General features: G+C 56.8%; 7 protein-coding genes across 7 annotated transcripts; 4 read left to right on the plus strand and 3 right to left on the minus strand.

Annotated features, from left to right (window-relative positions):
• Positions 1-936: 936 nt before the first annotated feature.
• Positions 937-2,320, minus strand: LTHEOB_5012 (BTB/POZ domain containing protein; the record flags this gene model as incomplete). Its single annotated transcript, XM_035514111.1, has 2 exons — positions 937-2,239; positions 2,301-2,320. The coding sequence occupies 2 exons, from the start codon at positions 2,318-2,320 to the stop codon at positions 937-939; spliced, it is 1,323 nt and encodes a 440-aa protein (XP_035374454.1).
• Positions 2,321-4,530: 2,210 nt separating this feature from the next.
• LTHEOB_5013 (Propionyl-carboxylase) lies at positions 4,531-6,508 on the minus strand (the record flags this gene model as incomplete). The annotated part of the gene is made up of 4 exons (XM_035514112.1): positions 4,531-5,120; positions 5,177-5,215; positions 5,279-5,560; positions 5,674-6,508. The coding sequence occupies 4 exons, from the start codon at positions 6,506-6,508 to the stop codon at positions 4,531-4,533; spliced, it is 1,746 nt and encodes a 581-aa protein (XP_035374455.1).
• A 316-nt stretch (positions 6,509-6,824) lies between these two features.
• LTHEOB_5014 (putative carboxylase:pyruvate acetyl-CoA/propionyl-CoA) lies at positions 6,825-9,296 on the plus strand (the record flags this gene model as incomplete). Its single annotated transcript, XM_035514113.1, has 5 exons — positions 6,825-6,874; positions 6,934-7,268; positions 7,500-7,909; positions 8,004-8,974; positions 9,035-9,296. 5 exons carry the CDS (start codon positions 6,825-6,827, stop codon positions 9,294-9,296), a joined length of 2,028 nt encoding a protein of 675 aa, XP_035374456.1.
• A 3,554-nt stretch (positions 9,297-12,850) lies between these two features.
• LTHEOB_5015 (D-arabinitol 2-dehydrogenase) lies at positions 12,851-13,961 on the plus strand (the record flags this gene model as incomplete). The annotated part of the gene is made up of 2 exons (XM_035514114.1): positions 12,851-13,179; positions 13,232-13,961. 2 exons carry the CDS (start codon positions 12,851-12,853, stop codon positions 13,959-13,961), a joined length of 1,059 nt encoding a protein of 352 aa, XP_035374457.1.
• A 1,385-nt stretch (positions 13,962-15,346) lies between these two features.
• On the minus strand, positions 15,347-16,339 carry LTHEOB_5016 (15-hydroxyprostaglandin dehydrogenase; the record flags this gene model as incomplete). Its single annotated transcript, XM_035514115.1, has 1 exon — positions 15,347-16,339. One exon carries the CDS (start codon positions 16,337-16,339, stop codon positions 15,347-15,349), a length of 993 nt encoding a protein of 330 aa, XP_035374458.1.
• An 861-nt stretch (positions 16,340-17,200) lies between these two features.
• LTHEOB_5017 (Sh3 domain-containing protein) lies at positions 17,201-18,656 on the plus strand (the record flags this gene model as incomplete). Its single annotated transcript, XM_035514116.1, has 4 exons — positions 17,201-17,243; positions 17,318-17,421; positions 17,518-18,581; positions 18,635-18,656. The coding sequence occupies 4 exons, from the start codon at positions 17,201-17,203 to the stop codon at positions 18,654-18,656; spliced, it is 1,233 nt and encodes a 410-aa protein (XP_035374459.1).
• Positions 18,657-21,526: 2,870 nt separating this feature from the next.
• On the plus strand, positions 21,527-24,891 carry LTHEOB_5018 (uncharacterized protein; the record flags this gene model as incomplete). The annotated part of the gene is made up of 3 exons (XM_035514117.1): positions 21,527-22,521; positions 22,582-23,224; positions 23,383-24,891. The coding sequence occupies 3 exons, from the start codon at positions 21,527-21,529 to the stop codon at positions 24,889-24,891; spliced, it is 3,147 nt and encodes a 1,048-aa protein (XP_035374460.1).
• Positions 24,892-26,358: the final 1,467 nt, after the last annotated feature.

Consider the following 26,358-nt stretch of genomic DNA (forward strand, 5'->3'; position numbering starts at 1 on the left):
CAACAAGAAAATTCTTGAACTTTGCTCAATACATATAACCAAAAGTTTATTTTATATGCACTATGCCGGGAACCGGTTTGTAGTTTATCCTGAGTCTTATCAACGCGGTTTATTGACTCTTACTTGTAGGGACAGCCTCATCCACACCCTCGCCATCGGCACCACCGGTAGTCCAAAAAGTCTCTAGTGGATGGTCCAAGGAGGCATTGCTAGCCCTTTTGGCACTCTTGGCTATGATTTTACTACCAATAATTACATATATCGTTCGACAAAACTGGTCTCTGGTGAAGGAATTCTATCGCACGAAATTCGAACGGGGAGCACACAATGGTGAGTTACTATGGAGTCAACGTGAACTTTTAGGGCTAACGTATGGTATTCAGCCGATGGTGCCCGTGACCTGGAAGAAGTGGTTCTCGTACCATTGATTTTCGAACGTGGTGCGGAAGATCATCTTGATGCGGTCGCAACAAATAATTGATGTCAATAAAATCTAAGGGAACCTATTCACTCCTACTCGATCATTATGAAGCTTGATTGGTTCACGACTTTACGTCATGTTGACTTGGGATTGGATTGGATGTGAATTTTGGGGAGTCGGAGACTTTTCATAACTCCTACGTTAGCATTTATTATAGCAACAATCTTAACTTTCGGCGTAATGTAGATTGCTTAAACACGCTTTTAGATGGTGTGTCTGTATAGTGATATGTTTATTTATGTCCAAAACAAATTTCTGCTAGAAAAAAACATTTCAGAGTTGGGTGACTCTTCCAGCCAGCTATGGACCATCTTGACGGATAGCGGTCCAATGAAGTACATCTATTTAAGTATATAAACCATATTCAACGAGCACAACGCCTCAATCCCACAGAATGAAATATGCTACCTCCGACACTACAGCGATACCCTTGTTACCTTTTAGGATGCCACCGCTCAATAGAGCATAACATCCCACAAGTCACATTTGCACCGATGACTAGGATCAGATGAAAGATACTCCAACCGCCCCCACCTGTTGACAATCCTCTCCGACAACGACTCAGACGCCGGCTGCCACCGCTGGTCCTTCGTGCGCAACTCAGCAACCAAAACGATGCCCCTACCGTCCTCAGTCTCGACGAGCTGCAGCCCTCGCGCCGTGAGGCTGAAGTCGCCCCTCCCATCCGCATGCGGCATCGACAACCAACCGAAAAGGCCGTCGTCGTTGTCGAGCAGCTCGTCCAAGTTGATGCGCGCCTCCTGCCAGCAGCCCACCACCTCGCCCGCATCCAAGCTCTGTGCGCATTCGACGCTGAAGTAGACGTCGCCCTTGCCGCCGCTTTCGCTTTCGCGTTCTCCTCCTTCTATCGTCAGGAGCCGCGGGCGCCGCATGGGCAGGAAGCCCCCGAGAGCGCGCTGGTGACGACACGCTACAATGTCGTTTGGGGCGAGGAAATGATGCGAAGGATGTGACCTGATTGGCTCGGCGCTGGGCAGCACGAGGCGGCCCGGCATCGTCATCGCTGCTGTTGTTGTTATTGTTGACGTTGACGATGATGTTGGGCCGGGCGGAGGTGGTAGGCTGGCGACGTCGTAGCAGCCCTCGGCGCCGCGCAGATGCGTGCGCTTGGCGAGCCAGCCCGCCGCCGTCTCCTGGTGCCAGAAGGCGACGGCGCGACGGGCGAGGGCGAGCAGGATCTCCGGCTCCAGCTCCTCCGCCGCCGAGTCGTCGGCGAGCAGCCCGTGGCCGGCGCCGGTGAGCAGGGCCATGTCGATGGCTAGGCGGCGCAGGGGGGAGGAGGGGAGGGTGTTGTCGTAGACGAGGGAGAGGGTGGAGTTGGTGGGGAGCTGGGTGAGGGTGCATGGCGTTTGGAAGGCGTGGGGTTTGGTGGTGAGGTCGATTAGGGAGTGGGTTGTGGCGTTTTGCAGCGATGGCATTTGCAGTTTGTCGCCGAGGATCCAGAGGCTGAAGAGGGTGTCGACCGTGTGGGAGAGGTTGGTGGCCTGGTCTTCTTGCTCCGTCGTCTCGTGGTCATCGTCTTCCTTGAGGCAAGAGTCAAGATTGCCAGTGCGAAGCCAAGCTGCGAGGTGTTGGAAAAGTGATGGATCATCGTCATGCAGCGGCACTCTCTTAGTCTTGGACTCGATAAAGTGGCCGCTCATGGCACCTCTGAAGAAGCCGCTGTGCTTAACGAGCAGAGCCTCGTCGATGTTGAATTCGAAAGGAGGGGATCCGACCTCCACAACAACGGAGCATCTGGGAATAGGCCATTCAGCATGTGATATTCGAATGCAATTGCAGACACGTGTATTCCCACCTCGACTCTGAATTGTCCATTTTCGGGCGGTGATGTCACGGAGGCTTGGATAAGGCTGATGTTTGTTGCTACTACCACAGCTTGTCGACGTTCGTTGAGTCAGAGAACCGCGCAAGACGTTCAGGGCGTGTTTAATCAATAGAGTAAATCTTATGTGAAGAGATGATGGGGTGAGATGCAAAGAGGGGACAACCGGTTGTTTTAGGCAACAAGCCGCACGGACTGAACCCGTGCGACGATGCGTGACGTGGAAAAAAATTTACGCATGATTGGTCGGAATATTCAACTCGAACGCGGTCATTATTTAGTTTCCATCTGCCAGAAATAGGTTTGATGTTGTTGGTAAAATTATGGTCTAGCTGATTATGGGCAAGTCGGATCGGAAGTCGCAACGCAAGTGGCTGGTCGTTTGGTACTGCCCCCAATCCGGAACGTTAGCCTCCTTCCTGTCAAGAGCATTGGAACAGATTGTTTGGCACACTAAGACTTTAAAACCAGAATATAAAGGTCAGCCACTGGTAAGGTCTCGCTAAGTAGTGGACACATCTGTTGACGGTTGCACCAGCACGATGGGAATAAGGAGTAGTCCGTCCTCCTCACTGCCTTCAGGCACGGTCCCTGATATCCATTAGGCAATGTTTATATACGCAGGATAAATTGGAACTGCACTTACGTCCCAAGGATTGCGCCCAATTCTCCTTCAATCTGCGAACATATCGGCGTATGGAATAGTGAGCACATGGCAGGAATACCATGATAAATACCGCCACCAATGCCAGAAGCGCCTCTTTGGACCATCCTGGAGGATGAGGAGAAGAAGAGCTGTGCTCTGAGTCAATCAAGGTACCTGTTGATGAGCCATCAGGTCAAATCAAGGATCTTCCAGCGCAGAGGTGTGTACCATTATTAGTGGGTGACATTGGAGGTGATCAGTGATGGATATGCAGAAATACAGAACCTTGTTTATGCCCAAGTGTATTGTAGCAGGTCACGCGTAATGAAGTTTTGAAACCTGAGCAGAAACGGCCAACTAACGAGATCGTGATGACAACGAAAGCAGCGCAGATAGCGCGCTTTATGTCGAGGCCGATCAGCGAATGCTGACATCAATACTGACAGTAAAAAGGCTCAAGAGCTGCCGGGCACAATATCTGACGCGCCTGCAGCACATAAGGCTGAGCAAGTATGCAGGATATAACTCTGGATGCCGGAGCTGCACAGCTCAGCTTGACTGAGATTGTAATTGTGCTGCTCCTCATTCCAACTTCTGATTGGATCAAATACGAGCAGAAACGTGGTGGGAGGGAGAGGCTGAGCTGACGAACTGGATACGTAACTCAAGGCCCGCCAAAACTTTCTACCCGGCCTATCAGCTTTTCGAATGAACCTAGACGGCTGCAGTACGGATTTGAGACTTCCGAAACATAGCAACGCCTCCTCGTTACATCTGATCTGCCGCAGTTCCTGCTGCACGATGATGAATGGTCGATGTCACCCATCACCGCCCAGCTCGAGCACTAGCCAATCGCTATCTAACCAAGATTCCGAGAGTCGAATCGGAATATTTACTCTCCTGGTACCCTGCACTGCCCGCGAGGTGCACTACCAACAATCCCTGTCCAACCCAATATTTGCTGCAAACACACGCTGACCGCCGCATGGCCACTCGCCCCGAATTTGAAACAGCCCCCAGTACCCATCATCATCGCCCTCGTAATTCTCCGGGGCAACAGGTACGCCTTTTCCCATTCTCTGATTACATCGAATGTAACGCTGCAAGCCACACTCCCGGTGTACGCAAATTGATCAGCGGGGGGCGGCTCTCCAAAACCTGCGAATGCATTATCTTCCGTCTCACCTCATGGCTGCATGGGAACCATGTGTGGTGAGTCTGGAAAATACACCCCTGACAGCCCAAAAAAACGTAGTGCCGGGTGCACTATTGTTCACTTGTCCACGCAAATATCAAAAGCCTCAAGTAAAAAGGAAATTTTAGAATGCATTCCTCTTCTCCTCTCGTTTCATTTCAGTGTGTTAACATGAGAATACTGTCTCCCCGCAGCTTGGTATGCTCTTTTTGAAGAACAATCAGTGTAATTTCAAGCTTTTCTCCAGCGCTAGCTTCTTTTTGGGCCTTTCCCGGCTTTCCATGACGGCCAATTGAACATCCAACGTGACAGCTCGGATCAGCTCTAATTCTATCTTTTGTGTTCTTTACAGATGATCCCTATCATGAAAACGTCGGTTTTAACGTCCCCGCAATTCGTTGCTGTATCCTCAACGGCAGTAGCACCTCATACACATGCTTTAGCCACTCGGCCAACACTGGCCTTGTAACAGCCGGATCCACGATCTCCTCGATTCCAAACGCGTTCGCAGTCCGAACCGGGTTCATCAAACGCTTGTACTCTTGTTCCAGCTCTTTATATCTCTCTTTCATCTTGTCTTTCCCTTCTTTCCTCCCAATCTCCTTCAACTCATGAGAATGACAGGCTTCGATGCCGCCATCAAGAGGGAGACTGCCCCATTCACCACTGGGCCATGCTACGCGCATGTGCGGGTCGCGAGAGTCAACCATGATACCGCCGGCTACGCCATAGACGCGGCGTACGATGACGGAGAAGATGGGGATGGACGTGCTGTAGTAGGTCGTCGCCAAGGTGATGCCGTGACGCATCGTTGCGGTGCGTTCCGCGACGGTGCCCACGGCATAGCCCGGGATATCGACGAACTGTACGACAGGAATATTGAAGACGTCGCAGAACTTGAGGTGCCTGGTGATCTTCTGAGACCCAAGAGCATCTAGAGCACCGGCATTGACTGCGTACGTCTTGTCAGCTGCATGTCCGACTGTCTTCACGTTGGCTTCAACAAACCTTCACAATTCAGAGACAGGATACCGACAGGCCGTCCACCTATACGCGCGAGCCCGACAATTGCGGTGGTTCCCCACAACGCCCCTATTTCAAACCAAGTACCTCTGTCAACCACGGTGGTGATGATTTTCCTCGGGTTGTACATCCGTTCTCTTTTCCGTGGAATCATACTACGCAGCTCCGGCGACGTCCGATCGCTCGGATCGTCATTTGCAAGCAACGGCGGCACTTGAGTCCCAGAGTCCGGCAGGAAGCTCAGCACCGTCCTCAACTGCTCGAAGCATTCCGCCTCATTCGCAGCCAAGTTGTCAATCGTGCCATTGGTACAATGCACCGCCGGCCCGCCCAAGTCTCTGAAACTCAGCCCCTCCTCAAACGTCGCGCCTGATTCACAATATCAGCCAAACTGAATCCCCTCCAACTCCTACCACCCCCCTTATCCCCCTCATACACACACCCCCAAACGAGCAAGGAAAAAACAAAAACAAAAGACTTACCAGCAACAACCTTCGGCCCAGCATTAAACAACGCCCCCACATCCCCCGCCATGACGCTAAAATGGCACGCCGTCACCCTCGCCGCGCCCAGCCCGATCGCGGGCCCCAGCACGGCGCCGACGTTGGGGATTCCTTCGTTCAGCTGCGCCACGACCTCGCGCCACCCCATCATCGGCGGCACGTACGACCAGCCTTCGGTGCGGATCGACGACACCGACCCCCCGCCGCTCGACCCGTCCACCAGCTTGACCACCGGCATGCGGAGAGATAATGCGAGCTTCTCGCCGTACACGCTCTTCGCGGCTTGCGCGCCGTCGGCGTGGCCGGCGCGGAGGGTGAAGTCGTCGGCGGTGAGGAGGATGCGCCGGCGGGTGGTGGTGGTGGTGCTGGGGCTGAGGAGGGTGCCGATGCCGAAGACGTTGTTGGAGGGGGTGAAGGCGGTGGGGGTTTCGTGGAGGGGGTTGGAGACGGGGTCTGGTTGGTGCCAGGTCACGTCGCCGCTCGCGCTGCCGATTTCGTGGAAAGGCGAGGAGGGGTCGAGCAGCTGGGCGATGCGCTCGCGCACCCAGAGCTTGCCGGCGGCTTTTTGGCGCGAGTAGCCGCGGTGCGAAGGGTCGGGCGTGCGGGCGATGGTGTGGAGCGTGTTGAGCTGGCTGAGGATGTCGGAGTAGTCTGCCGGGAGGGAGGTGGTGGTGGGATCGCGCTGGCGGCGGCTGCGGCGTTTCTTGTCGTTTGGGGCATTTGGGGTGGTGGATGGAGAGATGTGATTGGAGACTTGGGCGAGGCGCGAAGCCGCTGCGCTCTTTTGGCTATTGTTGTCGTTGTTGTCGGCCATTGTGGCTGTGTAGAAAGCCAATTGATGGCATGAACGTGCCTGGTGAGGACTACGGGATTTATGGATTACATGAAAGATGTTAGTCGAAGAGATGTTGGCTGAAGTGGTGTTGGAGGAGCTTGGACGCGGTGGAGCTCCATTTGCCTCGGTCCCTGAGCTACCCCACGTTGATGTCTGCCGATCCTCGGTGGAGCTTCCTCGGTCTGGCCACGACCATTTCAAGACGTCGATTGCTTCAGATCAACGTGAGAAATACAACTCCGCGTAGTTCTGGCTTAGGTTATTGCTGCAACGCAACATCCAGGAATTACCCAAAATGGCTAGACCACCTCCCCGTCCTATCAAGCGGCTCCTTGTCTGCAATCGGTGCGCACTGCCCCAACTCGATGTACCCTGTCAAATTGCTCACCTTCACTCTTCTACAGCGGCGAGATCGCAACCCGCATCATCACCGCCGCGAGGGAGCTCTCCATTCCCACATACGCCGTCTACACCAGCAATGACGCTTCTCACGTGCGCCACGCCACGCGGGCAATTGAACTGCCCAGCACCTCCTCTTACATGGACATTCCGTACCTGATCACCCTCATCAAACAACACGACATCGATGCCGTCCATCCGGGCTACGGCTTCCTCTCCGAATCTGCCGAATTTGCACGACGGGCGTGGGAAGAGGCGGGTGCGGCAGTCGTGGGGCCAGGATGGGGCATCCTCGAGCAGACTGGGGACAAGTTGAGGGCGAGGAAGCTGGCTGAGGAATGTGCGTGATACTATTTCTTTTACCAGATCATTCTTTATTCTTTTCTTTTTCTTTTGCTATCTTTCTTTTCTGGTATCCTTCTCAACCGTCTCTCAGCTCCATCATCTTTCACTACCCCAAACCTTCCACCGTTCTCTCGTTTCTAAAACTCCACACTTCTCCCCACAACTAGAACCTAGCACAACCATTCCCAAACCCCAACTAACAAAGGCCGCCGCCGCCCCCACACAGGCTCCATCCCCGTCACGCCCGCCCTTTCCCACCCCACCTCCTCCATCCCCACCCTCCGCGCCTTCGCCACGTCGACCGGCTACCCGATCATGATCAAAGCCGTCGACGGCGGCGGCGGGCGCGGCATCCGGCTGGTGCGGAGCGAAGCCGAGTTAGACGCGCAGGCGGCGCGGGCGATCGAGGAGTCGCCGTCGCGGCAGGTCTACGCCGAGAAGGCCATGGTGGACGGCTTCAGGCACGTCGAGGTGCAGATAGTCGGGGATGGTGAGGGGGGAGTGCGGCACCTGTGGGAGAGGGAGTGCAGCGTGCAGCGGCGGTGGCAGAAGGTCGTCGAGGAGGCGCCGAGCACGATTGCGGATAGGGAGGTGGTGGGGAGGGTGATTGCGGCGGCGGTGGGGATGGCTGAGAGGGTGAGTTTTTTTTTCTTTTGTTTCTCGAGTGGGATGCGCGTTTTTTTCTTCGCGTTTGGATCTTGCAAGCATTGCTAACCCAGCCGGCCACCAGCTCTCCTACTTCTCCCTCGGCACCTTCGAATTCCTCCTCCACCCGCACACGCACGCCTTCTACTTCCTCGAAATCAACCCGCGCCTCCAAGTCGAGCACACCGTCACCGAATCCATCCTGCCGGGACTCGACCTCGTGCAAACCCAGCTCCTCCTCCAGCAAGGCCTCGCTTGCCCCCTCTCCACCTGCCCCGGCATCCCTCCAACCGCAGCTCCACCCCCCCTCCTCCACTCCATCCAACTCCGCCTCACAGCCGAAAACCCCTCCCGCTCCTTCGCCCTCAGCACCGGCACAATCACCTCCCTCCACCTCCCCGAAGGCGGCCCAGGCATCCGCGTCGACACCCACCGTCCTTCCGCTGTCGGCACCGCTTTCGACAGCCTGCTCGCCAAGATCGTCGTCACGGCGGGGTCACGCGCGGCATGCATACGCAAGGCTGCGCGCGCGCTGGCTGACGTCGAGGTTAAAGGTGTAGCGACGAATCTAGGCTTGCTGCGGGCGGTGGTGGCGAGCGACGAGTTTGCGCGGGGGGAGTGCGATACGCGGTGGTTGGAGGGGGAGGGGAGGGTAGAGGGGTTGGTGGGGGCGGGAGGGCGGATTGCGGAGGGAATTGAGATGGAGAGGAAGGGGGAGGGGAGTGGGTTTGCGGTGTGGGAGGAGGCGGCAGGTGGTGGTGGTGGTGGTGGTGGTGGGGGGAAGGCGGCGGCCGGGTTGGGCGGTGGTGGGAGCGGTTCGACCGTGTTGTTTAGGAAGGGCGACGCGTGGAATGTCACGCTTGAGCCGCGATCGGATGAGACAGGGAAGGGGAAGAAGCCGTCGTCTTCTTCTTCTGCTGCTGCGCCTACGCATCATCTCGAGCTCACGCGCGTCCTGCGGAACGATTTTCCGTCGTCATTGTCCGCGGAGGTCGTTTTCTCGAGCAATGCCACGGCTGCCGGGCCCAACGCTTCGCAGTCATCGTCATCTACGCCGTACGTCATGCATCTCGCGGCAACGACGACGTCATCAAACGCGGCGTTGTCGCAGCATAGGCGTGGTAGGCCGGATGATCCATCGCATGTTTGCATTCCGTTTGCCGGAAAGGTTGTGGAGGTGCTGGTCGATGAGGGGGATATTGTGAAGGAAGGAGATGTGATTTGCGTGGTGCAGCAGATGAAAATGGAGCTGGAGGTGAGGAGCGCGAGGGCGGGGAGGGTGACGTGGGTTTTCGAGGGGGAAGAAGGAGACGAAATCTCAGAAGGGACTCTGGCTTGCGTCCTGGAATTGGAGGGCAAAGAGAAGGCGCGGTTGTAACGACGAGGTGTTGTCGAGGAACAAAAGACCCCTGTAGACACCTACTTTGCGGGCATGAAAGGTCCAAGCCAAGAGTTTGAACAATTCTTTGAGATATCTGAATAGAGCTCCGAACTTACCTTGAGGATATCCAACTTACCGTGTGGTTGAGTTAGAGCTATAAGCTCTGAAACAACTGAGATCCTGGATCCATGGCTCACAGTCCTTGAAGCTGTAGACTTTTTTTCTCTCCCATACATACTACAGCCTCGAAAGCTTGCCGTGAAGGGTCTTCCTGGATGACGTCTCCGACCCGCTAGCAGCAAGGAGTAAACCAGATCTCCCCTTAACGAAGTCCGCCGTGGGACCGTCGAAAATCTAGTGGTATGGCTTGTGGTAGCGTTCCGCAAATCCAAATTTAGCTTCAGCCCACCCACGGGTCGACCGCACAGCCACAAGCAACGCTTGCGCTCGCCACATGCAGTAGTACGAAACACACGAAAAGCGCCCGGTCGCACGGAGGATACGGAACCGTCGTCACTAGTCTCCGTACTTAGTAACAAAGGGCGAGAGCCTAGGTACGCGCGGAAGGAAGAAAAAAAAAAGCAAAAAGAAAGGGTTTGTCGGAAGGGAAACCTTGCTCCCCCATGGGAAAGCAAAAACGTCACTCCACGGTGCTGTGATGTGCACAGTGCTAGCGCAGCGAATCTGGCCACATGTGGAAACACTGTCAGCCTATTCGATAAGCTGCAACGAGATGAAAGGCTGGCGAGACGCTGGTCATGTCTTAGACGCAGTCGGCCGGTCTCGTGGACCATGTCGATCTTATCGGGCGCGACGGCGGACGTGTTTCGGCTTCCCCAGCCCTCACAGGGGTTGGAGGCTCTCTGGTGGCCTGTTGCCCAGTTCTGCATGCACGTGTGACAGAGCCGCAGCGCACGTCAACATTTAATCGGAAATCGGATTTGTTAATTGTGAGCTGTGTGGTAATTGAGCGCCCACGTCACAGCACGTGGATTTAATTGGTCCGTCCCAGGGCAGCGGGAACGAGTGGCGTCTGAGGCGGGCTCCGTTGCCCAGGACAGGAGAGGGCGGGATGCACCTTGGCGTCTTCCATCGGGGGGTGGCGAGAAACCTAACCGCGGCGGCGGGACGTGGGATAGCTCTCCCGGGAGGAAAATCAGGGACAGGGGTGATGCGAGATGAGATGGCCAAGTGTCGCGAGATGGGGAAGGTCTGGCCACAGCGACTACGCGGGATGGCGGGATTGCGGGATGGGCATGGGTCGTGCTGTGATGGTGATGGGCAAGCCGGGGACCTGGCTGCTGGGGCGATTGTCAGATGCGCTCGTAAAGACAATCCCTTCTCATCAGCGCAGCTGAGTCGGCCGTGACCTTGTGACCAGCAGACGCGTGTGTGCGTTCCTCGTGTAGATTGTAGAGAATCGTCCTGTGGCGCGTGCGGGGCTTGGGACAGCGGGCGGAAAAGGAGACGCAGCGGGCTGGAGCAGTCGCTGTTAGTCAACACCAGCCAGCACAGCGACCGCGCTGAACCAAGGGCGCATGGCGATGTCCGCCACCCGCGTCGCTTGAAGTCCCGCGCGCACCACGACGAGGAAGGAAACCCGGAGCGCGGGAGCCTGCATCCCACCCCGTGTTCTGCGTCCCCCACACGGCCGGCTTCCGCGCATTTATTGTCAATAAATATAGTTCTGAAGCGCGCCCGGGGCGGAGGCCGAGACCGGGGAAGGCGGATGTCGACAGGGGCCACCGCCTAGCAGAGCCTCCCGCTACTCGTCTCTCAACACCAACCCCTTTCCGCCCAGCCACATGATCACATGCCTGCGGCAATTGCGTATCAGCAGTTTCGTGTCCAATCTCGATCCCGCTGCTCGCGGAAGGATGCTCGTCGTGTCTAGCTGCAGCTGAAGCGACCGGTTTCCTACTGCATTAGGGACAGGAGCTGCTCTGCCTCTGGCGCTGCTGGACTTCGCCGATGTGGTGGCGGCGTCTAGCGGCGGCTGGAGATTTGGCTCCCAGATTCACAGCGCAAGGGACTCTCCGGCGGACAGCTGGCACGGATTTGGCATGAATGGCGTTGTCCGACGAGTCTCGTGTCAAGGCCATAATTTCTCGCCGTGCGCCCACGTGCCAGACATCGACCTGGTTCTTGGGAGCACAGATGGCGATATCGGGGTGGGTGAGGCAGCAACCCGCCGAGCTCGCGTCTTGGGCGGCTGCAGTTGTGAAATTTGGCGTCCCAAAGGGGGGCCCACTGCATGAGCAGTCGAGAAAAATTTCACGGCAGACGTGGAGAAGTGGCTGCGGCGGCTTCCCGGGCGCCTGAGTAGCTAGTGGCCGCCTATGCCGCTGGCAGATGGATTATTATGGAGCGGCAAGCAGGGAAATTTTTGGGAGCTGTCAGAGCTCCGGTCGAAGGTTGGAAGAAGCGTGGGTGCTATGATCGGCGCGTAGGGGCTGACGCTCGCTTGCTGTCGCTGGTGCAGCCCACTTTGCTTATCTGTGCGCACCACGACGCCACCGTCAGGGAGCCAACGGCCGCGCGCGCTCGGCAAGCTTCCCACGCGGCGTGGCTGGCCGGTCTGCGTCGCGGCGCGCTGACCGGGCGAAGGATGCACCTGGGCCCTGTGGGGACTGGCCAGTCTGCCGACCGACATTCTGCACCTCGCAGGTCGGCTGTTTAAGATGTGCAGCGGATATGCAAGCCGGTGCGCCGCGCTCTGATAACGCATCACAGGAGTCGGTGAGCTGCCACGGGGATAAGGGAGCCATGCTGCCAGGTCCCGCTCCGCCGTCAGCCGCTGTGTGCCGTAGGGCGGCCGTGGACCTGTTCGGTGGGACCGTGGGGGAGATGACGCTAGAAAGATGGGTGCTCGCAGTTCGCTCGCATCCGCCGGCGACCGAGGGGCGACAAGAGCGGGAGCCGCGTGCGACATCCGCCGTCAGCTCGTACTGGGGCCGGGCGGCCTAGCGTGCGCGGGAGAAGATTCTGAAGCTTCCATGTGGTAGCGCGCCTCGCCGCTCGCACTTGGCCACGGCGGATCTCCCTTAGCACCGCTCCAATCTGGTATTCGCCGGCCCTTCTTTGCACGGATCGCCCTACCCTGCAGGAGCACGGACGCCGCAAAAGTAGAAACAGTGGAGCCGAAGGGAGCTTGGGCGGATGGTGTGCGAAGCCGCCAGCCGCGACAATGACAGCAGCGCCTCTGAATAATCAAGCTTCAAGCTGCAAATAAAAGGCCCTCCTCGCCGTCCGCTGCTCAACCGTCACCGTACTTCCTCCATCAGCTTCCGTCCTTTGCGTGCCGTCCTTCGTTACTTTCTGTGCGGTCGCATAACACTCAAAGGTACACCTCGCTCCTGCCGATACCCCTAAGGCCATTCACCGTTCGAGCCTCCCTCTGCACCTGCGCCATAACACTCTTGGCAACAATCAGCTCACCTGGGACCCTTCTTAAACAGCTCCGCTTCCTCTCCACCCTCGACTCTACAACAACCTCCGACCAATTCTCTCTACGACCACCTCATCCACATCTATTCATACCCACCTTCATAATGCTCTCCCGTCAGATCCTCAACGCCTCGCGCGTCGCTTCCAAGCGCGTCATTGCTCCTGCCACCCAGAGCAGCGTGCGCACCTTCAAGACTGTCCAGTCCCAGCAGAATGCTGAGGAGATCAAGGCTGGCAAGGTTCTTACCGTCACCTACAAGGATGGTGTGAGGCAAGAAGTTGAGATTCCTGTCGAGCAGAACTCTGGTCCCGTCGCTCCCCCCGGCGCCGACGACAAGAAGGCTGCGATCCCGCTCGACAAGAGCATCCTCGGCCAGCTGAACCCCACCATGTCCAAGTTCACTCTTCCCGGCAAGGTCGCCGTCGTCACTGGGTAAGTCGCCATTCAATGCGGACCGTCCGACAACATGCTAACGTTTTTCCAGTGGTGGTCGTGGTCTTGGTTTCAACATGGCCCAGGCCCTCGCTGAGGTCGGCGTCCGTGGCATTGCCATCATGGATGTCCAGCAGAAGGTCGGCGAGGAGGCCGCCCGCGAGCTCTCCGAGCAGACCGGTGTCGACGTCCGCTTCTACCAGGTCGATGTCCGTGATGGCAGCGCCATCAACCAGGCTGTCGGCGACATTGTCGACCACTACGGCCAGATCGATATCCTCCTCAACTCTGCCGGTATCGCCGACTCCAACATCAAGGCCGAGACCTACGACACCGAGATGTTCCGCCGTCTGATCGACATCAACCTGACTGGTGCCTTCCTCGTCGCCCAGTCCGTTGGCAAGCAGATGATCGCCTCCAAGAACGGCGGCAGCATCATCCTCGTCGCTTCCATGTCCGGCTCCATCGTCAACTACCCCCAGGAGCAGTCCTGCTACAACGCCTCCAAGGCCGGTGTCATCCAGCTCACCAAGTCGCTCGCCACCGAGTGGGCCCGCCACGGCATCCGCGTCAACTCCATCTCCCCTGGCTACATGGACACTGCTCTCAACCGTGTCCCCGCCCTCGATGCCCAGAAGAAGATCTGGATCGAGAACACTCCCCAGAAGCGCCTCGGTGCCGTCGATGACCTCAACAACCTAGCCGTCTACCTCGCCTCGCCCGCCTCTGCTTTCATGACTGGCTCCAACTGCATCATCGACGGTGGTTACACCCTCTGGTAAGCGATATTGAGGCTGTTCTGTGCGCATAACATCCCCTCTATTATTGCTTGATACCCCGTTGTGTTGGTTCTGTCGATAAGGAGCATTTGTGCGGTAGATTTCTTTTGCTACTGAATGTCTTGGGAGCTGTTTTGATACGTGTTCTTCCCGGGTTTCCCCCTGGCAATTTGGGGCTTTCGAGGTGCATGGTATAGACGAGACATTTGATTTCCATGGTGGGGGAAGCTCTTGTGGGGTATTCACAAGCGTTGGCGTTATTTATTTTCTCTTTACGGTACAGAAGACTTGGAAACGGAAATCCATACTCGGTCGATTCGGTTTAGACTTGGGATTAGAAGTCTGGTTTTGCTCTGTCAAGAAGGGTGACAGGCGTCTTTCTGCACTGCTTGGGCCGTTGAGAGCCCACCCTAATCAGCGTTGAGGGGAAGTGAATCAAAAGTTCTTTCGGAATCTTCTTCATACCCATCGTGATCTTCCCTAAAACGTGACTCATGGCGTTAATCTCACCAACACATGTGAGCTATTGAAGCTATCGTCTGGACGTAAATGTATAATTGTTAACTCGACATTTGCGTCCGGACGATAGCTTATCGTGGCGTCTGCTTGAAGTGTGTTGAAAAACTATCGTGGGGTCTTGAAGTGGTGACAGATGAGTGATTTATGATTCAGTTGTGTTCAGACTATCCCCTTGTGGCTCAATTTTTGCCGTACCGTTTAGTACGAGCACGTCAGTTCCGGGATCTTGCGTGATGAAGCTCGTGCCAGCAACTGGCAAGATTGTATGTCGTCTATATAGCTCGATCCTACGATGTAACAGTCGAGACTGACGCGCCATTGGCTGAATCGTCGCAGGTAACCTCCGAAAAGCCCCGGTGACGAAAAATGAGGCGTGCAGATGATCGTCCGGGTCGTCCGTAACGTTATCGCGGGAGGGTATCTCGGAGGTGTGGGTCCAACAGTGACTGGGCTGGCCCTTCCACGAGGCAACCTTGTCCGCCCCGTTCACCGTGGCGCTGCGGGATGAACCTTGGTCCCCACTTCACGATCTTGCCCTGTGCGTCTTGTCTGCTTGGTTCCCTTTCCGTTCCCGCTTCCGCTTTGCCGCCCGCGTAGCGGGTGCCTGAGCTTTTCCTCGTCCGTCCGCCCCCCTCTGCCCAGCACTGGCCAGGCGTTCTCGCCACCCCCCAGTTGCGTTTTCTTTCTCTGCTCCATTTTCCCTTGGCGAGGAAACCACGTGCCCTCCGCCGTTGCCGCTGCCAACCCCTACTGTCAGTTTCCGCTGCCCGCCTCCGCCGCCACTGCAACAATCTCTTCCGCCCCTCAACACATCCCGCCCTTACAGGCCTTTTCCAGCCGGAAAAGTCCGTCCGCTCCCCCTTCGCCACTTACAACTTACTCTCCCTACCACCGCCCCGCCCCTCCCCCGCTTCCGCCATCCTCTTCCTCGCCCTCTCCTCCGCCAGCCGCGCAAACCTGATATTCCTCTCGCGATACACGCGATCCCACAGCGCCGCGACCTCGGGCCCGACGGAGCCCTGTTTCGCATTCGGCTGCGGAGGGTCGCGGTACAGCACGTCTCGCACGACCGCCTCGACGACCTTGCCGTTCTGCGGCCGCATGGCGGCCAACACACCACTCAACCCCTCATCACCGGCACCAGCACCAGCACCAGCACTCAACCCCAACAGCTCGTCGAACGCCCGCATCATCGTCGCCATCGGCGTCTTGCCCGACTCCGGATACGCCTCCATCAGGCCCGGTGGCGCCAGGTTGCTCGGCACCATGTCCGGGCAGATGGCGTTGATGGCGAAGCCGCGCTCGGCCGCGCCGGGGGCCAGCGCGCGGACCAAGCCCACCAGCGCGTGCTTGGTCGCTGTGTACTGCGGCACGGCGGGCAGCGGGTAGAGGCCGGCGGCGGAGGAAGTGACGATGATGGTGGGGGTGGGTCGAGGGTGGTTGTTGGTGCTGGGGAGAGGGATGGAGGCGTAGTGGGCGAAGAGCTTGATGCCGCCGTAGACGCCGAGGAGGTTGACGGCGAAGGTGGTGGTGTCGGGCTCGGTGGGGGGAGGGGAGGAGGCCGTGATGGAGGAGGGGAGAGCGGGGAAGATGGTGTCGCGGTCGTCGATGCCGGCGTTTAGCGCGGCGAAGTCGAGGCGCTGCCGCCAGGCGTGGGCACGGGCGAAGGCTGCGGATTGGCTCAGCCACGAAGAGACGTCGGTGCGGATGAAGAGGTGCCGGTCTGCCGGCAGCGAGGCGCTGGCGGGCGGCGGGTTGAGGTCCAGCAGCACGACGTCCCAGGACTTGGAGAGCAGGTGCTGCGTCAGGCCGAGGCCGATCCCGGAAGAGGCACCGGTGATGATGGCAACGGGGTTGCTCATGGTGGTTGGTTGTTTGAAAAGACGAGTGACGTGAAAGAAAATGTGGAGAAGTGCGTGAAAGTGACTGGATGTGGATGAAAGTTGGCGATTGACGATATTACGATGTTACTAGAAGCAAAGGTAGGCGAGCTTGGGATCCGCACTGTACACACTTGTCAACGAGCACGCGATAAAAGAAGCGAAATCAATTCTGCAAGCGGCGAGCGGAGGTCTTATAGAGCAGGTGAGAGGAGGTTGAACCAGGACAGGGGACCCAGCTGCCGGCAGCTGTCCCGCGAGTTCCCCGCACAGAGTGGTGGGGCAAGCAGCCTCATACGGCACGAGTCGTGGGTGCGAGATGCTGGTCGTGCTACAACGAGCATGTGGAGACGCGAATCGATGCCTGAGGCCAACGCAGGTCGTGTTGATGTGATGAGGTCAAGTCAATTGTGATGACGGCTCGGGTGCTGCGCCTCAGGCCCTCGTCGGCTAGCGAGGTCAGAGTCGCGTCCTGGCGCCACCTACGCAAGCCCGACGGCGGATAAAGTTGCATGTCTGGTTCGCGCGCGCCGCAGTGGCTGCTCGACGCGTCGTTTGCAAAAAGTCGCAGCGCGTTTTCCGACAGCGCGCGCAGGCAGCTGGGCTGGCGGGCTGTTGGCGATGGGGTCGCTGGCGCGGCGCCATGGCTCTATCGGCAGCCCAAGCCGCTCCGCGCGCAGCCGGGATCGCGGCTTTTTGGCGCTGCTGATGACTGCTGCGCCTGGCACGGCGTGCGCGCTCTCCCAGCTGCCCAGCCGCACATCTCCACTACTCCTCCACTACTCGACAACTCCTCTTCCTCTCCCTCAGTGATACCCGCAGTCGCCCTGCACCTCCGCCACCATGCCTCTCGGAATCCACAACCCTCTGCCCTCGTCCGTCGGCAGTCAGTACCCCTCCCTCGGCCCCGGCTGCCTGGCGATCAATGACGTTGCTGACTGAAATGCGCGACCACAACAGGTGAAATCAAGAAGACGGGCAAAATCCTCGCGTCCTTTGTCGACCCCCGACAAGCCTTTGGCCCCGACAAGGTCATTCCACCGCAAATTCTCGCCAATGCTAAAGTATGTCGCCGCCCATCGTGCGCTCGTGTTTCGCTCCACTTCCGATAATCCCGCCGACGTAACAACATAATGAGCTGACATGGACTTTGCCTGCAGGGTCTCGCTATCTTGACCGTCTTCAAGGCCGGCTTCCTGGGTTCGGGTCGTTTTGGCTCTGGTATCGTCGTCGCTCGCCTCCCGGACGGCGGCTGGTCGGCACCCTCAGCTATCGGCACCGTTGGAGGCGGTTTTGGTGGCCAGATTGGTTTCGAGCTCACCGACTTCGTCTTTATTCTCAACGATGCCGCTGCCGTCAAGACGTTTGCGCAGGCTGGTTCGCTGACGTTGGGCGGCAACGTCTCGATCGCCGCTGGTCCGGTGGGTCGCAACGCCGAGGCGGCCGGCGCGGCCAGCTTGAAGAGCATCGCCGGCGTGTTTGCCTACTCTAAGACCAAGGGTCTCTTCGCTGGTGTCAGTTTGGAAGGCAGCGTTCTCATCGAGCGTCGCGACGCCAACGAGAAGCTGTACGGCAGGCGCATCCCCGCACGAATGCTGCTCGAGGGCCAGGTGCCTGTCCCGCCTGCCGCCGACCCGCTGATGCGCGTCTTGAACTCTCGCGTTTTCGCCGGTGCTGCTGGTAGCGCTAGTGCCAGCGACGCCATGTACAACGACATGCCCGTCTACGATGATTCGCATGAGGATGTTGTTTGGCAGGGTCGCCGTGGTTCTGCCATGGGCGAGGGTGTTCGCAGCAACCGCACCGGTTCCGTGGCTGGCGGATTCGATCGTCCCTCCCGCTCCAGCACCTGGGCCGATGACATCTACGACAGGACGCCCGCTCAGGGCAACAGCAACGGCCTCAATCGCTCTGTTTCCACTCGCGCCAATCCTGTCGAGACGTTTGACAACATTGAGAGACGCTCGCGCGGTTTCAGTGGCGATTACTCGTACAGCGACAAGCCGAAGCCTTCGAGGCCAACCGCGCCGAAGCCGCAGTTTGGTGCTGCCAAGCGGGCGTCGCTTGCTCCCAACCAGGCCATCGCCAAGTTCACATTCGAGGCTGACCAGCCGGGCGATCTGGGCTTCAAGAAGGGCGAAGTCATTACCATCCTGAAGAGGACGGATAATGAAACGGATTGGTGGACCGGCAAGATCGGTAGCAGGGAAGGCATCTTCCCCAGGTGAGTGTTTTGATTTGATTTTGAAAGAATGTCCGTGTCTAACATTTCTGAAGCAACTACGTTGAAATGGTCTAAACGTTTCGCTTTCCCGATCCGCACCTGGATTCTGACGCAACCCCTGCGCCAAATCAGCTCATCGCCGAACCCTAGCCAGCTTTCGATATCTGGCGTCTTGGGTTCTACGGCTCTCCATCTTACGACTCCCTTAGCCTTGCCTCACTCTTGCGCCATAAAACTGGTCTGCCCCCTCCTCAAGATTGGTGTCCTTTGCAAGTATACCACTTTCGCGAGATTACCCCGTTATTTTGCAAGATGGTTTCTACTTCTTCCAACCCTCTTTCACCCGGCATAGCATGGCGTTCAAACGGTCGGCGCAGTAACGAAGTGGGTTGATTGTCCTCTGATTCCCTTCACTTCGGTAGTATCTTGATATTTCGATCTCTCTATCTCCCTCCGGCAGAGAAAACATTTACTTTTGACATAATTACGGGCCATCTATCGTTATCTGTGTGACTTTGTGTTTTCTGGGGCTGAACATTAACCGCAGCAAAAATTCTCATCGGATCACATGGCTCCACCGAAGGAAGTCCGAAATTCCGTAGTGGACTGGACTGTACACGCGTTCACCCGGGCGGCGAAAGAGCAGTTTTCGTACGCCTTTCGCAGCCTGATACTTGATTCAGCTCCTACACGGTCATGTGCGCACACAACGGCCTTGCTGCTGTTGTACAACATTACCACGATATCAGCTACACCCGTTTCGAGTAATCCGTTTGCTAACGAGTTCTCGACGATTGGCTTATCAATTCTGAGCATGTCTTGCTAACTTGAGACGTGTATGCAGGATCAGCGACGGCTGAGCCTTGTTCACGACAACTCTTTATCGGGAATCCAGGACCCTTTCTCCGAACACCGCAAAGCTCAGCCCCGTTCACCCTTTTCCGTGCGTTTAGTATGCACCCACCTGGAACGGGTTGCACAACATCAGTCTTCAGCTCTCACTTGGTCCTGCTCGGCTGTCGACTTGCTTTTGACGATTGCATTGGTCTCAACATTGTCTTGCTCGCAGCTCCATCAGCTCTAAGACACCTCAGGAGGCAAAAGAGAGAAGACCCAGGCCAAAGAGAAGCGTCAACCCGGAATCGAACTGGTGCCATCGGGATGGATGCTGAGCATACTTATCACTCCACAGGCTTCTTGCTCTCCTGCTCTCAAAGCAGCTTCCAAAAATGATTCTTTATAATTCATCAAAACGCCCTTTCCTCCATCAAAGCAAGCGTCAATAGCTCAGCGGTAGAGCGTAGGATTGCAGTTAACTCAGCATCCATCCCGAGGTCCCCAGTTCGATCCTGGGTTGGCGCTTCTCTTTTGCTCAGGCGTTCTCTTTTGCCTCCTGGATAGTCTTCCTTTTGGGAGGGTGGTCCCAAGGATCAGTTTTGAGTCATTGGAATAGCCGCAAGCGAGAGGATGATTGGACCGAACAAGCAGTCCATCAGCGTGGTCTTGGCCCCCGCATTGGCGTTTCTATAATTGGGTTACGGTTGTTCAGCCTCGTGTTGTGTTTTTTTTGTTGATGCGTTGTCAAAAGGGGTTGCTGCAATTTTTCGGGGTTGGCGGGGCGGGGCTCGTGGCGGCGGGGTGGCCTCGGCGGACTCGGCGGGCGGGCTTGACTGACAACTCAATCAAGCTTTCGGGCCGAGGGGCGGGACTCCGTGTGATCGAATGGATGGTAGGCAACCGTCGAAGATTTGGGGTCGGAGTTGTCGTACATACGGGTTTTATCCCGCGGTGAAGATTATGTAGAGGTCGACTTCGGAAATAGAGTGGTAAATGGTTTTCTTTGAACGGGAATGCGGATGCTAACTGACTGGTGAGGGCCCGAATACAGACTCGCGGCGGATTCCGTAAGATTTTGTATCCTTGGTAGGCAATTGACGCAAATATCCGGGTATAAATGTAAGTATTCAATTCTACTACAGATGTATCCAGATATAGGATTCAATTACCTATGAAAGGTGGGGCTTAAGGTCTGATGTTTTGCGAGCCGCCACAGAATCAGCTCCAACGATCGATCGGATTTTTACTTGGCGGCATTTACCTGCTAAAACGGCTGCAGCTTTAAAGTTTAATGACTTTAGTCGTTAATCTTTGCAGAAAACCGTTGCCACTAGCATGGGAGAGTTATGGCTTTTAATGATAAGAATGATGCCTTTTAGCAACTTGTTATCAGCAACAAGCACTTGAAGCATTTCCTCTCCGGCATATTCCAGACTGATCCGCATACCCGGACAAGCTCGGAGCGTGCTTTGCTGCGGGATTCCACGTTTTGGTAAGCCGACCTCCCTTTGTTGTATGCTGTCCTCTCCTTGCTTCGTATTCCAGACCTGCTCAACACTTCCTGGCAAAACAACAACCTTCTTGGCGCCACATGCCCTGTGTGACTCTGTCATACTTATGTTTCAAGCTTGTGACATCATTCTTGGATGAACCGTCTCAGAGATCCATCCAACGGCTTTGTTACGCTACGACTGCTCTCACTCTACACATCAATAGTCCTTTGACTTTTAGATCTGGAACAAACTGCCATTGGAGTATCGTTTCGTTGCGCAACTATCTGTGGTCTGGTCCATTGCGCCTCCAGGATGGTAGTGAGCAAGTCGTGCAGTGTATCAAGGGATGGATCAACACCACATCTCAAATTCTTGGAGGGACAAGAGCGTGGCTATGATTGGGAATCAGGAATCCCCTTCATATTACACAATCCACAGTATCTCGCGGAACACTACCAGCCCTACTGATGGAATGGGAAGATTGCAACGCCCCTTCGCAAGCTTAAACCAGCCGGTCCTGGGGCACGCCCTCAATCTCGTATACACCATGATCATCCCAAAGACCTCGAAGCTCAATTAATACGTACGACCTACAGCTCGAGATCCGAGGACATCATGAATGATGTATCGCCGACCAGAGACAGTTCGACCTACAGCGTCCACATAGGGGCGTGGACGAATTGGTCCCACGGACCAATCCTTGGAGCGACGCTGACGCTAGATCGTCAGAGCGGAGGTCTTCTCATCGCGGCCTTGGCCTTGTTCATCGTCTGGGTCGGGACCAGCTTTTGGAGAATATGCTGCTTCACCTTCCACCAGGTCTACTCGAGCGATACCGCCAAGGATGGCCTTTACCATCAGCGACAGGCAATTCTTCGCAATTCAGGGAGCGCCTGTCGTGGACTCACCAACCTACTCCAGGCGGGATGGGCATGGCGTCGGAACCCCAAACTGTCCGTCCGCCACACGTTGCCTATGATCATCTGCGCTGCGCTTTGCGCATGTGCTTTCGTCTTTGCCAGCATTTTCTCCTCGATGATAGCGACTTCGTTTGGGGATGAAGTGCTGATCTCGAGCCCGGATTGTGGGTACACAAATGCCCAGTTGGATAACCCGAACACGTTGGCCTCGCAAACATTCGAGCCGTACTTGCGACAGAATGCGCTCTCATACGCCCAATATGCGCAGCAGTGTTACAACACGAATGCCTCTACAGTGGTCGACTGCTCGCAATTTGTCAGGAAAAATTTGCTCGGCACGTCTAAAACGGATGCAACCTGCGCGTTTGGCGGTCAGATTTGCCAAGATGACTCGTCGAATCTGGACCTTGATACCGGCCTTCTTGATAGCAACGAGGATTTTGGACTTAATGCGCCGCCTGAGGAGACATTCCAATATCGCCGAAGAATTCAATGCGCACCTCTGAAGACGGAAGGATACCAGAAACAAGTCAGAATGCTGAGTAACAGAAAATACATGAGGTACTACTATGGCAAGAGGACGTCAGGACCTGCTCGGGACGACAACTACACTTACGAGTACTATAATGATGCTCTGAAGGTTCTGCTCGAGACAAACATGACAAGTGATCATCCGGACTATAGTCTGAGGTAAGTAATTTATCTACAACTAATAGTCATCTGTTCGACGCTGACTGACTCCATCTCCAGCGGCTTCTACTCCTTCTCAGTCAACAGCTCCATTTCCACATCGGCATCCAACTTCGAGCCCATCCCCCCTCTCAACATCCCCAACGCCGACGTCTCCCTCTTCTTCCTGTCGGGCAACCAAGTCATCTACACGGCGCCCACGAACGACAGCTGGTACCGCGGCAACCGGCTGGTGTCGGAAGCAGCGGCCATCCTGCCGCCCAACCCGGGCGTGCAGGGCCCGTACTTCTCGAGCGAAGCGGCGTCGCCCCTCGCCTGCGCGGTGCAGGAGCAGTACTGCAGCGCCAGCCTCCCCAGTACCGCCGACCAGCGCTGCTCGCCCCTCGCGTCGTCGGCCGACGCGCTCGCCAACATCACGGCCATGCTGCAGGATGATGAGGTGGCGCTGCAGCGGTTCAAGTGGCTGGCGGCGGCCACGACGGGCCGCGCGCTCGACCTGCCGACGGCCGTGGGGAGGCTGGGCGTGCAGCTGCTGACGGCGCGGGATCGCCTGCAGGGGGGTGTGCAGGGCGGGTTGCTGCCGGACGATCAGTGGCAGAAGGACGTGATGCACTGGCACGCGACGACGATGGCGCAGCTGCAGGGCCTGTTCGTCGAGACGGCGACGGGCCCGCCGGGGGACGGCGTCCTCTTGCCGTGGCTGGTAAGGCCGTCTAGTCCGGTGGAGCGGGCGATGTGCCAGAATCAGGTGCGTTTTTGTTTTTCTCTCTCCCAACCTCTTTTCTAAACCCGATCCCCTCCCTCCCCTATACACCTCCATTCTCATGCCGAACCCACCCACCCACTAACCGCCTCGCACAGAAAATCCTCAGCCCAGCCCACACCTCCTTCGCCCTCTTCCCCCTCATCCTCATCCTCGCCCTGGGCGCCCTCATCATCCTGACGTCCTGGATCCTGCCACCGCTCCTCATCTTCATCGCCCGCCGCCGCCTGCTGAGCACCACCTACCACCCCCACCACCGTCCCTCCACCTCCTCCTCTTCCTCTTCTTCTAACTCATCCTCCTCCTCTTCCCCCGAATCCCCACCCCCAACCGACACCACCATCACCCCCATCACCACCACCACCGTCATCGCCGCCACCGCCCCTCCCGCACCCTTCTTCGTCGACCCCACCACCTACGCCCGCTACGAATGGCTCGCCACATCCACCCCGCAACTCGTCCGCCTCGCCCACGAGGGCGTGCACGGCGTCGGCGTGCCGTGGACGCGGGCTGGGCGGAGTGTGCCTGTCACGGTGCGCAAGGCGACGCCCGTCCCGACGCCGGCGCCGACTGTGCCTACGACGCCTACGATTGCGAGTGCTGCTGCTGCTGCTGCTGCTGCTGCTGCTGCTGCTAACAGCGGTGGTGGTGCCGGTGTAAGTGGTGGTATGAGTGGTGGTGAAAAGGCGGCGGCGACGGCGGGGGCGGCTGCTGCTACGTCTACGTCTAGCACTAGTGGTGGCCTCGCCGTCTTCGACCTCTCTGACCCTAAGCATCCGCGCCTCGCGCCGCCGCCGCCGCCGAGGCCGAAGGTGAAGGCTAAGCCGAAGGAGAAGGTGAAGGTGAAGCCGCTGCCGAAGAAGCCGCCGATGCTGGAGGTGCCGTTGGCATCGGGGGCGGTTGGTGGTGGAGGTGGTCTGGGTGGAGCGGCAGCGGGAGCGGAGGGCGCGGCAGGAAGCAGCGGCGGCGCAGGTGCTAGCGCCGGCGACGTAGAGATGCGGATACGCCCGCTCTCGTCATCTCAGCAGCCGAAGTTGCTACCACAAATCCGGCTGCGCGAAGTCAGCGGCTCCGAGTCGTCGGAGAACACGGCCGTCGGGGAGGGCGATGCGCTTGGTCCTGGTCTCGGCCTCGGCGTCAACCTTGGGAGTAGCAGCAGCGGTGCGGATGTTGGTGGTGGTGGTGGTGGTGGCGGGGATATTGTCGTTGCCGCTAGTAGTAGCAGTACCACTGCTGCTGCCGCCGCTGCTGCCGCCGCTCTTGCCGCTGCTGTCGCTGGTACTAGTACTATTGGTGGTCAGGACAGGGAAAAAAGGGAGAAAGAGAGGCAGGAGAGGGCAGAGGAGCGGCGGAGGGAACGCGAGAGGGAGGACGAGCTGCTGCGCGAGCCGCTGTTGCCGGATTACGAGAATTGGCCGCTGCCGCCGAGCGGGTCGCTGACGCCGACGCTGCCCGGCGGGGGCGGCGAGGGGGAAGGGGGGAGAAAGGAGGGGGGTAGTGCGGTTGAAGGTTCAGCGGCGGCGGGGGCGGGGGCGTCGGTGCCGCGGTCGGGTAGCAGCGATGCTTTGCAGGTGAAGAAGAAGCGGTTAAGTCCGGCTTTTTTGTAGGTTTGTGAGTGGTTCGATTCGATTCGGTTATAGCTGGTTGTTGTTCTTTTCTTCTCTTCTTCCTTCTTTTTCGGATGTATAGATATGATGGTGTGATAGATAGGTGTTGTTGTTCTTGTACTTTTCAGTGTTTTATTGCATAGCTAATTCATGACGCTTCTACTTCTATCACGAGAATGTAGGACGTGAATATGTTTCAACTGCGAGATCAATACCTGGCTCATGGTTAAAGGGCAGCGCAATTGATTGGCATGGTATCGTATCTCCATGACTTGTCTGCGTCGGAATTTCTTGAAGTGATTGGCGGGATGCTGATGACCCGGTTGAAGATCTCTGTGGAGCTGAGCTTAGGGCCAAGGGGAAAGCACAAGGTTCGAAACTCTATTTGCGGCCGATCATAACTGCTGCTGCAATAATAAGCGCGCGGGGCAACGCCATCAGCATCAACACTAAAGACTTGACGTCAACCCAAGCACTTTTGCCAAGCCGCAGCAGGCAAGCCTCAATTGAAGATCCAGAACCTCAAGCCGCACAACAAGCCACAAAGACAAAAAATCTGCACAAGCCCAAACCCTGATCAGCCTTATTTCTCCACATAAATAGGCTGATTGACGTGTGCGGGGTCGATATACCCCATGCCTAGCCGCACATTACTGACGCCTGAATTACCTCTTCGGGTAATCGTTAGCGCCGACCGCTCAGCGTCCGAATCAAGAAATGCGGGTCGACGGTTGAGGTGTACAAACAGGCCGAGTTTTTGCTAAGGCTGTTTCGCGACCACGGCTGAGGGATTCCTCTCTTTGGGTCGGCAGTTTATTTCCGGTAATGCCCGGCGCGCCCCGGCTGTGGCTTGATGGGTAACGCGTGGTTTTTCCCTGACTCGCGGCCCGCACGTTTTTGGTGCTGATTTTTTGTGTCGGGTGGGAGATCCCATGGGGTCCGTTTTTCGTTTTTTCTCTAGTACCATGCGTGCCGAGATTGTTTTTCGCTTGTGAATGAAACTTTCACCCGCGTTGTGGGCGTTTCAGGCAGGTCCGTGACAGGAAGGCCATGATGGTCAGCTGAGAAAAAAACACCCCAGTAACGCTCCTCAACTTTTTAGCTGCAGAAGGTCGGTTTCATAACGACGCAGTGGAAAATGCCTCAAACCCCCCTGTCTGGTCAGTCTTTCCTGCAGAACTTGGCAAAACAACTTTGTGATACAGATCTTTTGGAAGAACGGGCGCCATTTCTAATTATTGAGATCTGACGTGACCTTCTAAAAAATTTCAAGCTTGAAAACAAATCTTTTACCTTCGTAGAAGGTGGCAGCTACTGTACGGCGCTACCGGGAATAATTCAGAAAGAAAAAAGATCCACTACTTCCCCATACCCTTTGCTCATAAAAGCAATATGATAATCCTATTATAACTTATATCCCATACACTCCACTCAAGCCCTGCTCGAATCATCACAACGCATCTACCA

Source organism: Lasiodiplodia theobromae (genome assembly GCF_012971845.1).
Source record: "Lasiodiplodia theobromae strain AM2As chromosome Unknown scaffold_13, whole genome shotgun sequence".
NCBI classification, from domain to species: Eukaryota; Fungi; Ascomycota; class Dothideomycetes; order Botryosphaeriales; family Botryosphaeriaceae; genus Lasiodiplodia; species Lasiodiplodia theobromae.